The sequence below is a fragment of the Drosophila guanche genome, unplaced genomic scaffold (assembly GCF_900245975.1).
Source record: "Drosophila guanche unplaced genomic scaffold, DGUA_6, whole genome shotgun sequence".
Lineage (NCBI taxonomy): Eukaryota > Metazoa > Arthropoda > Insecta > Diptera > Drosophilidae > Drosophila > Drosophila guanche.
Genome location: NW_022995747.1, coordinates 1,065,846 through 1,076,876, shown reverse-complemented (window position 1 = coordinate 1,076,876; position 11,031 = coordinate 1,065,846). Strand labels below are relative to the sequence as shown.

General features: G+C 42.3%; 4 protein-coding genes across 4 annotated transcripts; all 4 read left to right on the top strand.

Moving 5' to 3' along the window:
- The first annotated feature begins 625 nt into the window (after positions 1-625).
- Positions 626-1,550, top strand: LOC117583741 (farnesol dehydrogenase-like). The gene is made up of 2 exons (XM_034272258.1): positions 626-1,244; positions 1,315-1,550. Exons 1-2 carry the CDS (start codon positions 672-674, stop codon positions 1,492-1,494), a joined length of 753 nt encoding a protein of 250 aa, XP_034128149.1. The 5' UTR covers positions 626-671; the 3' UTR covers positions 1,495-1,550.
- A 1,797-nt stretch (positions 1,551-3,347) lies between these two features.
- Positions 3,348-4,319, top strand: LOC117583744 (farnesol dehydrogenase-like). The gene is made up of 2 exons (XM_034272263.1): positions 3,348-3,974; positions 4,039-4,319. The coding sequence occupies exons 1-2, from the start codon at positions 3,402-3,404 to the stop codon at positions 4,207-4,209; spliced, it is 744 nt and encodes a 247-aa protein (XP_034128154.1). The 5' UTR covers positions 3,348-3,401; the 3' UTR covers positions 4,210-4,319.
- Positions 4,320-5,404: 1,085 nt separating this feature from the next.
- On the top strand, positions 5,405-6,194 carry LOC117583141 (farnesol dehydrogenase-like). The gene is made up of 2 exons (XM_034271331.1): positions 5,405-6,021; positions 6,087-6,194. Exons 1-2 carry the CDS (start codon positions 5,449-5,451, stop codon positions 6,192-6,194), a joined length of 681 nt encoding a protein of 226 aa, XP_034127222.1. The 5' UTR covers positions 5,405-5,448.
- A 2,520-nt stretch (positions 6,195-8,714) lies between these two features.
- LOC117583745 (farnesol dehydrogenase-like) lies at positions 8,715-9,642 on the top strand. The gene is made up of 2 exons (XM_034272264.1): positions 8,715-9,302; positions 9,368-9,642. Exons 1-2 carry the CDS (start codon positions 8,730-8,732, stop codon positions 9,530-9,532), a joined length of 738 nt encoding a protein of 245 aa, XP_034128155.1. The 5' UTR covers positions 8,715-8,729; the 3' UTR covers positions 9,533-9,642.
- Positions 9,643-11,031: the final 1,389 nt, after the last annotated feature.

Sequence of the window (11,031 nt, the reverse complement as noted above, 5' to 3'; positions counted from 1 at the left end):
AGTGTGCTTGGTTGCAGGATATTAGGGCTTTAAATAGGACCCTCTTTTGGGCTTCTTTTGTAAGTTTTTTATGCAGTGTATCCTGATTTGATTACTTCTACGCTCCAAAAACAAAAGTACCGCTATATTCAAACATTTCTTTCATCAAAATATTCAATATATAAATTAAGCTTACTGATGGTAACTTTTTTGAATTGATTTAATTTGGTTTTTAATATTTTGTTTATACTTGCACATAGCACTACTATTTTATTGAACAGCAGTTTTCATGGGTATTTTTATAAATTAATGTAAAAAAAGAAGATGAAATGAAAATGCGTACATTTCAGGCTTTCCAAAAAGGTATTACTTGTTCAATTCGAAAGACTGGAAGGGTCTCAAAAATAGTGGTGAAAATTGTGTGGCGCGGCACTACTATTTCATTGAACACAACTGTATGTATTTGCATACGTAAATATGTATTCAGTACTAATATATACTCATGACTACTCGTATGTATGTATGTATGTATGTACAAGCGAAAATTTAATTAAGATTATTTTCTATATGGTTGAGGCTTTCCCGCAAGTGCTCGCACTTGGCCTATATATAACAGAGCGGTTCTAATCGAGAGCTCAGTCGCATCGGGAATACTCCGATGAAAATACGGGTTTAGGAAAACTAGTCTGATAATGGATCGCTGGTTGAATCGTGTTGCTGTCGTCACCGGAGCAAGCTCCGGGATTGGAGCTGCCTGCTGCAAGGATTTGGTAGCCAAGGGTATGGTCGTTGTTGGCCTGGCCCGTCGCGAGGAACGTCTTCAGGAGCTAAAGGCATCGCTACCAAAAGGTCAGCAATCGCGATTCTATATCCGAAAGTGTGACGTCAGCGTCGAGCAGCAGGTGGTTGATACATTGGCTTGGGTCGACCAGACTCTGGGAGGTGCTGACGTTTTGATCAACAATGCCGGCATCCTTGGTAGTTATCAACTCACAGATGAGGGCAATTCAGCGGACATTCGTGCTGTCTTGGAAACCAATGTGCTAGGAGTTTCGTGGTGCACCCGCGAAGCTTTTCGCTCGCTGCAGCGCCGCAAGGTCAACGATGGCCATGTGGTGATCATCAACAGCATTGTGGGTCATAGTTTGCCAGTGAATGAAGGCCTAAATTGGAACATGTATGGACCCTCTAAGCATGCCATCACCGGCCTGACCGAGGTGCTGCGACAGGAGTTTCGTCGAAAAAAGACCGCCACCAAGATTACAGTGAGTTCGGAGAGAGAAAATCATTTGGCCAATCAATAATGTTCTTCTGTTTTTCATATGCGTCATCTAGAGCATTAGCCCCGGTGTGGTCGACACTGAGATCATAAATGATAGCTTCAAAGAGGCAATGGTGGGTTACCCAATGCTACGTTCAGAGGATGTGGCCGATGCGGTTACCTACTGCATCCAGACCCCAGCTAACGTGCAGATCCATGAGCTAACGATCAAGCCAGTTGGCGAACTTTTTTAATAGGCAGTCAGGGCCAGAAATACGTGAATTCAATAAAAAAAACCATTGTATCGATATCAGTTTATAATTATCATATTCTTGACGTGTTATATTGTTTCCCAGTGTGATTATACAAATATCTACATTATCTACTACAAAGTGTTGACGTTAATATGGGTGGTGGGGACTTAAAGGGTTAATGAGCAATCTAGAATCAGCAAACATATTCTCATAATCCATTTCAAACGTCTTCGCCTATCGTTCTCTTTTTCCAACTCTTCTATTGTCTTTGCTTTCTGCTTGTCCGTAGCAATAGTAGAGTTGTCGAAGCGCCATTTCCTGCTTCTATGCGCAAACTTCTGCGAGTTACCCCACACTTTGACAGCTGGTGACAGCCCTAATAATTGAAGCTGTCCGTCGCAGATCTGCGATACTTTTTCACGTTCATTCTATCATGTTTTCCAATCCGGCACAGAAGTGCAAGAGCGTGAGCACGGCAAAAATTCCATCGATGTAAAAATATTACTGTTCTATGTGCATTTTGTGAAGAAGTGTGAAAGAAACATGATTCCTGGTATCGGTTCTACTAATTCCGACCGGGTATATTAACGGTGCTTGTAAACCTTTCGTCGGCTGCACGTACATATGTATATATGTATGTATGTAAATACATTGTACATATAAGCACGAAGCAAACAACTGAGTTGTTTATCAACAACTGTTTATCAACAACGGTTTATTAACAACTGAGTTGTTTGCTTTGTGCTTGTGATTGAACTGATTCAACTGGATGCATAACACATGTTGCAGCGTAACCGATTCATCATTTACAAGCACCGAAGTGTATGTGTGTATTTTCATTTTTCCCTTTCTCCCTTACCGAAATAGTGTTGTAGAGTTTCTCGCTCTTCCATTTTCTTCTTTGGCCATTTCTCGTGAACGGGAAAAGGCATTTATAAAATTGTTGATTTAGATGCTAATTATGAATGTTTTATAGTCGAAGACAAGACCAGAGCAAGCAGGAGGGGTTGAGCATGACCGATGACAGCGATAAGGAGTTATATTTGCAATTCTTTCAGCGTTGCGTAAGTAAACATGACACCCAAATCAAACCAAAAGCATCCACATATAATCCCATATAAACCTATTTCAGATCTGCAGCGGGAGTGTCTGTGTCTGCGTTCGAAAATCTATCACTCGTACAGCTGCATGAATCGCCAGCACTGCTATGGCCCCCGTAGCCATATCATCGACATCAGTTGTATTAAAACGCAGAACAATATTCGACTTGTTCTTTGGTAACGTTAGAGGGCTACCTTTTTCTCAACACTTCCTCCAACATAGCTTCTGACGGCCATTAATGCCATGCTCAAAATGGGATCCTCCGTTATCTTACCTGACAGGTGCAGTTTTGGATACGACTTGGGCCGCCTAGTTTTCACTTTCAACATAGCCGGTGGCTATTTGGGAATTGGAAACAAGGTGCTCCGAGTCGTTTCCACGGCTTCCACCTGTTTACCAGGATAAAGGCGGATCCCATTTTGGGAATGCCATGCAATGTCGTCAGAGGCTATGTTGGAGGAAGGGTTGAGTAAACGGCAGCACTCTAACGTTGACGCTTCCAAAGACCCAGTCGAATGTTTTTGCGAATAGACGCATGGACATTTCATCGTGATACGCTGATTCGTGCACAGATATGTACATAAACACGCACGTAGATATATCTCTACGAGCTTACGCTCATTTCATCGTGATAACGATGTTCTCTCTGGCAATAATTAACCATTTGGCCAGAGCTTATCTCAGCCGAAGGCATTTCGGACAAAGCTCTATAAATTGGATTCTCTCCTCGGGTACGAGCTCAATCGTATCACGAATTCTCAAGAATAAACATACAACATACTCAAGAATAAACATACAATTTCACAATGAATCGTTGGATGAATCGTGTCGCCGTAGTGAGTGGATCAAGCTCCGGGATTGGAGCTGCCTGCTGCAAGGATTTGGTAGCCAAGGGTATGGTCGTAGTTGGCCTGGCTCGTCGCGAGGAACGTCTTCAGGAGCTAAAGGCATCGCTACCAAAAGATCAGCAATCGAGGTTCCATGCCCGAAAGTGTGACGTCAGCGTTGAGCAGCAGGTTGTTGACACATTCGCTTGGGTCGACCAGACTCTGGGAGGAGCTGATGTCTTGGTAAACAATGCCGGCATCCTTGGTAAATTAGACATTACCGATCCAGACAACGCTGCCGATCTTCGAGCTGTCTTGGACACCAATGTGCTTGGAGTTTCGTGGTGCACACGCGAGGCTTTCCTTTCGCAGCAGCGCCGCAACGTCAACGATGGCCATGTTGTGATCATCAACAGCATTGTGGGCCATAAAATTCCAGTGACGCCTGGCGTTGGCTTAAAAATGTATGCTCCTTCTAAGTATGCCGTCACCGCACTCACCGAGATACTGCGACAGGAGTTTCAGCTAAAGAAAACGCAGACGAAGATAACTGTGAGTTTGACGATTTATAATAATATATTGACAAATAATTAACAAGCTTCCATTCGACCCTTAGAGCATTAGCCCAGGTGTTGTCGACACAGAGATCATTGATGACAAAATCAAGGAAGCAATGCCCATGCTGCGGGCTCAGGATATCGCAGATGCGGTGACCTATTGCATTCAGACTCCGCCTAATGTGCAGATCCATGAGCTAACAATCAAGCCAGTTGGCGAAATGTTTTGATGGATACTCGAAGCTGCTGTCGACTATTATTGTGGGTGACACAGGGGACGGAGTATTGATTGGTTTTAAAAGGAATTTGTTTGGTAAATAAAAACATATTTAATCCATTATTTTTTTCATATTTACATGTACAAGTTGTTGTACAAGTTCGCAAACTTCTACTTTTTGGGTGAAGATATACAAAACCCCGAAGCTTACATAGGGAATTCCAGTTTATTGTTGTCTGTTTATCGGCATTTTAAGAGGTACTCGGAGTGTTCTTGGGTATATTCTTTCAGATATATTTTGAGAGTTTATGATTAAAAACAAAAACTTTAATTTAATCTGCAAAAAGAGAGTAGTCATGGACATGGCAAAATACTTTTTTGACTTTCGTGGACTTTAAGTGATGAGTCGACTCTCGCTTGCAGAGCTGCAGCTGCCTACGTCGCCTGCTTCCCGCTCTAGGTCGCTCTTGGTTTGGCGTTCTGCTGTCGACATACGAATTTTTCATGGAACAAATACGCCCTTGTTCGTTATTGCTTAGTCTAGGGATCTCAGTAGGCAATATATAAATAAAATGAAATAAAATCCGAATAACCGCTGATCTAAATCTTTTAATCGGTATCTTATAGCGACTAAAGCTATCTGACTCACAAATACTCCCAAAGGTATATTATTATTATTAATCGTATGTGTTTGTAGGAGTGATAAATCCAGATAAATCCTCGGTCCCGAAATAAGGAGGCGACACAGTAGAGGTGTATAATATATACAGGTTGTTTATTCCCGGTCCCAAGCTCGGCGCGGGTGTAGAATTGTTGGTATAATTATGTATGTATTGTATGTGTATGAGGAAGCAAGAACTTGTAGAATGTATGTATGTAGAATCGAATGTAATGTGTACCGGAATGACCCCCGTACATGGCTCGCGAGCGCCAGGAAAGAAGAAGAGCGCGAGAGCGTAGGGAGTGAGAGCGCGAGCGAGCTCCGGCTGTTAACAACAGCCCGCTGCTAACTCGCTGCTGCTACTTTCAACAGTATGAAAGACTATCACGATGATACGCTGATTCCCTCACACACACACATACGAGTATATATGTACCTACATATGCGTATATCAACCTGATAATGATATTCTCTCTGAACAGTAATTCAAAAATTGACAAGAGCTTTTTTTATACGAAGGCATATCGAAAAAAATTCTATAAATTGGAACTGTCTATCGCGAACTGTCTAGAATAAACATACAATTTAACAATGGATCGCTGGTTGAATCGTGTTGCCGTCGTCACTGGAGCCAGTTCCGGGATTGGAGCTGCCTGCTGTAAGGATTTGGTAGCCAAGGGTATGGTCGTTGTTGGCCTCGCACGTCGCGAAGAACGTCTTCAGGAGCTGAAGGCATCGCTGCCGAAAGACCAGCAATCGCGGTTCCATGGCCGAAAGTGTGACGTCAGCGTTGAGCAGCAGGTCATTGAGGCATTCGCTTGGATTGATACAACTTTGGGTGGTGCTGATGTTTTGGTCAACAATGCCGGCATCGCTGGTAAATTACAAATCACCGATCCAGACAACGCTGCCGATCTGCGCGCTGTTTTGGACACCAATGTTCTGGGAGTTTCGTGGTGCACACGCGAGGCTTTCCTTTCGCAGCAGCGCCGCAAAGTCAACGATGGCCATGTGGTGATCATCAACAGCATTGCGGGCCATATAGTTCCAGTGGTGCCGGGATTTGGTTTTAGGATGTATGCCCCATCTAAGCATGCCATCACCGCACTCACCGAAGTACTGCGACAGGAGTTTCAGCTAAAGAAAACGCAGACGAAGATAACTGTGAGTATTAAAAATATTTCCAATTTGGGCAATAATTAATTATGAAAATATCTTACGACCCTTAGAGCATTAGCCCTGGTGTTGTCGACACAGAGATCATTGGTGATAAAATCAAGGAGGCAATGCCCATGCTGCGGGCTCAGGATATCGCAGATGCGGTGACCTACACGTAAGTCTGAGGCGGATTACACGTCTAGGTACTCGATTGTTAGTTCGGTCAACCGCTTTGCAAAATTTCTCCAAGGTCTTAAACGTGTTCGCTTTCAAGTCGTTCGTTTTATTTACTACAAGCGACCACTTTATTTTATATTTAAAAGATATGAATCTTGATAGTTATACACACTAAAACGAGATTTATAGAGAACCAATTCGTTTCTATTTTTTATTCCCGGTACTCGAAGAGTAAATTGGGTATATTGTATTTGTGTGAATAACGGTTGTATGTAACGCACAGAAGGAAATGTTTCCGACCCCATAAAGTATATCTATTCTTGATCAGCATCAATAGACGAGTCAATAGAGCCATGTCTGTCTGTTCGTCTGTCCGTCTTGTTTGTCGGCTAGTACTCAGAGACTATAAGAGCTAGAGCCACCAAATTTTGGCTCCAGACTGCTGTATGCTCACACTGAAACTTGTGTTTTCCAAAAATTAGCCCCGCCCCCGCAAAAGGGCGAAAACATACCAAATCAACAATTTTTAAAATAAAATATGAGTAGGGAATGACCATATCTATCAGATCACCAAATTGGGATCCGATTGGATCATTAGTATAGCCACAATGAAGAAAATAATTTGCAGTGGCTCACAGATGTGTTTTTGTTTTGCGCTCCGTATTTTCCTTTCTATTTTGAATAAAGGCGTGTGCTTTTTCTTTTTGTAAGTACGCCCTCACTATTAGCCGCTCTCTCTTGTAGTTGCGCTTCTGCCTCTCACTCTCTAGCTCGAGTAACTATTCTCCCTCTCTCGCTCTCAATACTTTCTGTGCAGTAGCGCGCGCTCTCCGTTTAGCTGTCGCTGCACTTGTTCTTCTCTCCTCTCTCCATTCGACTGTTTTCGATCACGCTTTAAGCATTGCTTTAAGAACTTTTTCGGCACACTGGTCCCATTGCTATTTGTTTTGAGAAAATAATTGTTATTTATATTTTATTTATATATTTAATATAAATAATAGAAATAATGGAATACGTGTTTGTGTGTTCCGAGCATCCCTTGCTGGCTCTGCGATAACGTACTCAGGTCTCGTGGGTGACGCGATTTCAAAGCGTAATGGTCTGCATTATAGTTGCGAGGCTAAACCCACCCCGTCCCGCAGCTTATATTTGTTTTTTTTTTTCACATTATCTCATTCACACTCTGCTTCTGCATGTGCGGCCTCTGCCGCTCGCGTTCCTCTGCCTCTTCCGGTACTCTTCAGTGTGTGGCTCTAGGAAGGGGGGGCGAGCTAAAGGAGCGTGTTGGTGTGAGAAGAGTTGTAGATGTAGATGACAGATGAAGAACAAATTTAAAATTTGACAAAACACCGCTAAGGTGCAGATGTAGTATTGAGTGCCGGTTGTAGTTAATTGGTTAATTTTGGTTGTAGTTAATTACAATACGTCATGGTTAGGAGGGGGTGGTATACACTAAGTACAACCACTAAGCAAAAAACTCATAGAGTGGTCAAATGGGGTAAAAACTGGGTGCCTAATGAGTATAGTGGATTGGCTCAGAGTGCCTTCGGCTCTTTGTGAGAGAGCCTTCGGCTGAGAAAGTTTGGCGTTGTTTTGTTGTTCCTTTTAAGTCTGATTCGTAAGTTTAAACATAGAGAGACACACACGAGACTACAAAACTAACTTGAAAAGAAAAAAAAAAATAAATTCTTTTTCGGCACAGCTGCCATGTCTCCACTGATAAGTCTATGTTTATTCACACAGTGTACGCTGAATACTCTAATATAAAATATTTGCAACGCCAAGTCAATTGTTGTTAGGTATATGTAGTCTTCCTAATTGTATTTAAGAAATATATGAGCATAGAGAGGATACACAAAATCAATTTATTTTTTTTTGGGCAAGCTGCTTCAAAAATTCTCAAGTTTGAAGGAAGAATATGTGAGCTCGAAAGCAACACAAAAATGCCAAACGACTCAAGCGCTAAAAATGAAAACGCGTATGAAGTCGAGAATAGATAAACGCATTGCCATCATGTATGTACATATGTGTCACCGCACACATGAAATAATCAGTGATTTGCTATCTCTCTATCAGCCTTTTACCTGGTACTCGAAGAGGAGTCTAAGGGTATATTGGTTTGACGTCTAGCATTTACGACTACAATTAGGATCAGTATATATATAATAATAATACAATAAGACAGTCAACACATATCTTTAAAGCTCTGAATATACGGTTATTTTAGTCGAGAACCAAGTGTTTTCTTGTTAAAGTGCTTCCAACTTCCGTCTATTCACATGGACAAACTACATCCATTTCATCGTGATACGCTGATTCGTGCACAGATATGTACATAAACACGCACGTAGATATATCTCTACGAGCTTACGCTCATTTCATCGTGATAATGATATTCTCTCTGACAATTAGTTAACTATTTGGCCAGAGCTTATCTCAGCCGAAGGCATATCGGACAAAGCTCTATAAATTGGATTCTCCTCGGGTGCGAGCTCAATCGTATCGCGAATTCTCTAGAATAAACATACAATTTTACAATGGATCGTTGGTTGAATCGTGTCGCCGTAGTGAGTGGATCAAGCTCCGGGATTGGAGCTGCCTGCTGCAAGAATTTGGTAGCCAAGGGTATGGTCGTAGTTGGCCTGGCTCGTCGCGAGGAACGTCTTCAGGAGCTAAAGGCATCGCTACCAAAAGATCAGCAATCGAGGTTCCATGCCCGAAAGTGCGACGTCAGCGTTGAGCAGCAGGTTGTTGACACATTCGCTTGGGTCGACCAGACTCTGGGAGGAGCTGATGTCTTGGTAAACAATGCCGGCATCCTTGGTAAATTACACATTACCGATCCAGACAACGCTGCCGATCTTCGAGCTGTCTTGGACACCAATGTGCTTGGAGTTTCGTGGTGCACACGCGAGGCTTTCCTTTCGCAGCAGCGCCGCAACGTCAACGATGGCCATATTGTGATCATCAACAGCGTTGTGGGCCATAAAATTCCAGTGACGCCTGGCGTTGGCTTAAAAATGTATCCTCCTTCTAAGCATGCCGTCACCGCACTCACCGAGATACTGCGACAGGAGTTTCTGCTAAAGAAAACGCAGACGAAGATAACTGTGAGTATGATAAATATTTGCAATTTGGGCAATAATTAATCATGCAAATATCTTACGACCCTTAGAGCATTAGCCCAGGTGCAACCGACACTGAGAACTTTGATGGCAAGAATGCAATGCCCATGCTGCGGGCTGAGGATATCGCAGATGCGGTGACCTATTGCATTCAGACTCCGCCTAATGTGCAGATCCATGAGCTAACAATCAAGCCAGTTGGCGAAATGTTTTGATGGATACTCGAAGCTGCTGTCGACTATTATTGTGGGTGACACAGGGGACGGAGTATTGATTGGTTTTGAAAGGAATTTGTTTGGTAAATAAAAACATATATATTCCATTATTTTTTGTTCATATTTACAAACTTCTACTTTTTGGGTGAAAATATACAAAGTTAGCCCCGAAGCTTACATAGGGAATTACAGTTTATTGTTGTCTCTTTATCGGCATTTTAAGAGGTACTCGGAGAGTTCTTGGGATTATTATTACAGATAATTATATTTTGGGAGTTTATGACTCAAAACAAAAACTTTAACTCAATCAGGAAAGAGAGTAGTCATGGACATGACAAAATACTTGTTTGACTTTCCTGGGCTTTAACTTATGAGTCTAGGGACCTCAGTAGGCAATATATTAATAAAGCGAGAAGGGACGTGTGAGACGTTTCTTACGCGTCACAACTTTTATACCCGGCACTCAGGACTACATCTAGATGTAGACATCGCCAACCACTAGATATCGTCACATTACAGAACACGTAGTAAAAAGCCTACTAAATAAAATGCATCAAAAAAATTGGATCAGTTAATAGTATTTTCCAATTTATTCGATATTTAAAACAGCTTTTTCCCTGCACATTCTGTGCCATAATGACCGCTAGGTTTCACAGCAGATTTTTCGAAAGTGGCGCCATCTATGAAATTTTCTGGTACGCAACTTTGATGGTCACTCTTTTTCTAATACAGAGCGTATTATATGTATGTTCTATAGCAACAAACTTCTGTCAGTATGTCTTAAATGCAACAATTCAATAGCTTAATGCTACAAATTCATTTTACTTAAACAAAATATTTATTGCTCCCGGCCATAAGCCCTTTGCGCTAATTTGGCGTAAACAGCCACCAAAACTGGTCATTGGGACAATAGTGCATCTGCACCTCAGCTGTGTTTTGTCAAATTTTAAATTTTTTCTTCATCTGTCATCTACATCTACAACACTTCTTACAATAACACGCTCGGCGCCCTTCCCTAGACCAACATACTGCTGACTTGCGGCAGACGCAGAGGCAGCGCCCTCACACAAAAAAAAAAACAAATATAAGCGTTGGGGAGGGGTGGGTTAAAAGTCGGTAGAGTCATCGCCAGGGGGAGAGCAGAGGCAGGGACCGAGTGAAGCAGCAGCAGAGTGTTTATGAGAGAATGTAAAACGAGCAACAAAAGCTGCGGGACAGGGTGGGTTTACTCACTGGAAATTAATTTCTCCATTGTGGCTATAATAATGATCCGATCGGATCCCAATTTGGTGATCTGATAGATATGGCCATTTCCTACGGAATGGCGTTTTTAGTTTTCTTTTATCTTTAAACTGTAGATTTGGAAGGTTTTCGACCCTTTTGCGGGGGCGGAAGGGGCGTGGATCATTTTTGAAATACACTGGTTTCAGTGTGAGCATATAGCAGTCTGGATGCAAAATTTGGTGGCTCTAGCTCTTATAGTCTCTGAGAACGAGCCG

Coding starts and splice junctions, on each gene's coding strand:
- LOC117583141 (XM_034271331.1), top strand. CDS start 5,449: ATGGATCGCTGGTTGAATCGTGTTGCCGTCGTCACTGGAGCCAGTTCC. Junction 6,022..6,086: donor AAACGCAGACGAAGATAACT/GTGAGTATTAAA, acceptor TACGACCCTTAG/AGCATTAGCCCTGGTGTTGT.
- LOC117583744 (XM_034272263.1), top strand. CDS start 3,402: ATGAATCGTTGGATGAATCGTGTCGCCGTAGTGAGTGGATCAAGCTCC. Junction 3,975..4,038: donor AAACGCAGACGAAGATAACT/GTGAGTTTGACG, acceptor TTCGACCCTTAG/AGCATTAGCCCAGGTGTTGT.
- LOC117583745 (XM_034272264.1), top strand. CDS start 8,730: ATGGATCGTTGGTTGAATCGTGTCGCCGTAGTGAGTGGATCAAGCTCC. Junction 9,303..9,367: donor AAACGCAGACGAAGATAACT/GTGAGTATGATA, acceptor TACGACCCTTAG/AGCATTAGCCCAGGTGCAAC.
- LOC117583741 (XM_034272258.1), top strand. CDS start 672: ATGGATCGCTGGTTGAATCGTGTTGCTGTCGTCACCGGAGCAAGCTCC. Junction 1,245..1,314: donor AGACCGCCACCAAGATTACA/GTGAGTTCGGAG, acceptor TGCGTCATCTAG/AGCATTAGCCCCGGTGTGGT.